Consider the following 2,408-nt stretch of genomic DNA (forward strand, 5'->3'; position numbering starts at 1 on the left):
TCAAGTGTCCCGTGCTGCTGACTAAATCTGATCCCTTATCAGTTATGACTCAAGCCTGAAACCCTCCCAGTGACAGAGAGTCACATTCCACCTGACAGCAGAGAGGAAAGGGACTTTCCTGTACTCCATTCCCTTTTGACTTTTGCATGTCTGGCATTTACTAAGAAATACTTTTGACGAAAAGTGTCCCAGACTTGGAATGAGACACTGACAGACCCTGACAGCATAAATGGAAAAATATATCTGGTTGAAAAGTAAGAAAAGCAGAGGACAACATGAAGTTATGTCAAAAATGCATGAATATTTATTCAAATAAATACACTGACACACTCAACACACATTGAAATAGTAAATAATTTAAACAACACAAGCTGTTTGCCAGTAACACCATATTCTGGAAACAAATAAATTAACATCATGGTTTTAGGAGTCATTCCTCCCTGGAGAGCAAACTTGAAATAGTTTTGACAATTCAAGGGTTCAGTCCTGCGTGTTTGAGCTTCTGAAAATCTCTCTGTCTGTCGGTTTAGATCAGTTGTCCAGAGCTCAGTCCTGAACAATCCTCCGAGAGCTCAGTCCTGAACAATCCTTCATCTCTGGACCGGGTGACCTCGTCTTCCTTTTGGTCCGCGTATTATTTCTTTATGGTCCATATAGACACTGGAGGGAGATGGAAAAAGAATAACAATACATTATTTTCTAGATTCTCCCAGTGTGTTTAGCCACAGTTCATGTTTTATATTTACTCATTTATATTTATATTCATATATCATGTGAGCTATATATCACGGAGCGTCTCTCACCATATTAGGAGTGGTTAAGTGCCACAGAGTCCCCCCACAGCGGCTCAGGGCGCCCTCGCCATGCGCCTCTCCTGTTGTCCGGGCGAAGCACTCTCATTGTCCTGCCGCGTTTTAAAGTCCTGGATGGCCTTTCTGTTCTGGTAATCAATCAGGGCCATGGTGATCACCGCATTCCAGCAGTTCTCTTCTCCAGAGCACCGGAAATCGATCTCCTTATTGTCTGTGGTTACGATGGTGAAATAGACGAACTTGCCGGTGCGCTCCACGCAGTCCACCTTCTTGATGGACTGCAGCTTGAGCTCCTTGCCCTTGGTGCGCTTCTGCGTGTCTGCGTAAATGTTGAGGCTGTCCGTGGTCAGGACGCACGTCTTCCTCTTCCAGAACTGGAGCAGGTTGTCGCTCCTCTTCTCCAGCTCTCCCTCCTTGAGTATCTGGCAGATCTCTGCCGCTGACATTTTCATTGTTGTTGTGTCGGACAAGTTTGTGAGACCGACCCCCTCTGTGTCGTCCGAGGAGCCCGAGGAAGGAGCTTCTCTAAAGCTTTTGATAATCCACAGTGGCGTTGTGAATGAACTAAGGTAGCGGAGGACCTTTATACTCCACTCTGGCCTGAGCCCTTCCCACTTGACGTCAGATGGTTTGGGAATGCATCAACAGTTGCCAGTGGAGTAATTCAAGGCTGTGTGGGCGGAAGCTGTGGCGCAGGAGGGGGCGAGGGCAGAGGAAGTCCTAACGTGGTCCTAATTACACTGCCAGCATGTTAATTAGTAATCCACATCCTACTGCAGGAGATTAGTCCAAATATTTGCCCTCTCTGCAGTGATTCAGTCTAATATGGTTAATTACCAGATGCGCACAGCTGAAGACACGCGTAAAAGTCAGCCTGACCCTGTAAACCAGTAATACAATAATTTCAGAGGGAGTTTTGAATTCTCTGTGAAAGTTTATGATCCATGTGATTTATTTTCCATGCCTGGTAATTCATACCCTTTTTATAACCCTCATCTGTGCCACCCTGCTGTCTAGTGATTCTTTGAAAAGGTAATCATTCAGACTAAACGTGTTTCACATCAGTGCTGTTTTACATAAACTCTGCTATTCCTGTCTGTGGATGTCAAGCCACTGAAATGCGTCCAAACGGCCCACAAGCACAGTTTCCATTCAGCGAGCAGAGGATTCATCAGACTGTTCGTCAGCAACTACAAAAAAAAAAAAAAAAGAGAGAGAGAGAGAGAGAGAGAGAGAGAGAGAGAGAAGGATTACAGGGTGTAGAGAGCACAGGCACATTTACAGGTTCAGCATAAATACATAATTTTCCTGCTTTCTTTAATAAGGTGAGTTAACTAAAGTGGAATGATTAATGAGTTGAGTTGTGACAATATAAAAGGTGAAGTGAGGAACAGCTGTTCAGTACCACAGTGGCTACTGTGCACAGGAGAGAGTACTGGGTCAACATTCAAGGCTGCACCTAATGATTATGTTAAATTAAATCAGTGTGTGAGGGGAAGAGACTGAGCTGGATATCTAACGTCATCGTGGTTCGCCTTGTTTTCATTATTGCTAACATGAAAACAAGGCTTCTTATGAGGAGAAACAACCATGACT

General features: G+C 44.4%; 1 protein-coding gene across 1 annotated transcript; it reads right to left on the bottom strand.

Moving 5' to 3' along the window:
• Nucleotides 1-281: 281 nt before the first annotated feature.
• On the bottom strand, nucleotides 282-1,364 carry phlda2 (pleckstrin homology-like domain, family A, member 2). The gene is made up of 2 exons (XM_041038480.1): nucleotides 804-1,364; nucleotides 282-660 (listed from the first exon to the last, which is right to left on the bottom strand). Exon 1 carries the CDS (start codon nucleotides 1,262-1,264, stop codon nucleotides 848-850), a length of 417 nt encoding a protein of 138 aa, XP_040894414.1. The 5' UTR covers nucleotides 1,265-1,364; the 3' UTR covers nucleotides 282-660; nucleotides 804-847.
• Between the last annotated feature and the right edge of the window lie 1,044 nt (nucleotides 1,365-2,408).

This window comes from Toxotes jaculatrix, chromosome 5 (assembly GCF_017976425.1).
Source record: "Toxotes jaculatrix isolate fToxJac2 chromosome 5, fToxJac2.pri, whole genome shotgun sequence".
Classification (NCBI taxonomy): domain Eukaryota; kingdom Metazoa; phylum Chordata; class Actinopteri; family Toxotidae; genus Toxotes; species Toxotes jaculatrix.

Excerpts from the sequence above, each read along its gene's own strand:
- phlda2 (XM_041038480.1), bottom strand. The coding sequence starts at position 1,264 with ATGAAAATGTCAGCGGCAGAGATCTGCCAGATACTCAAGGAGGGAGAG.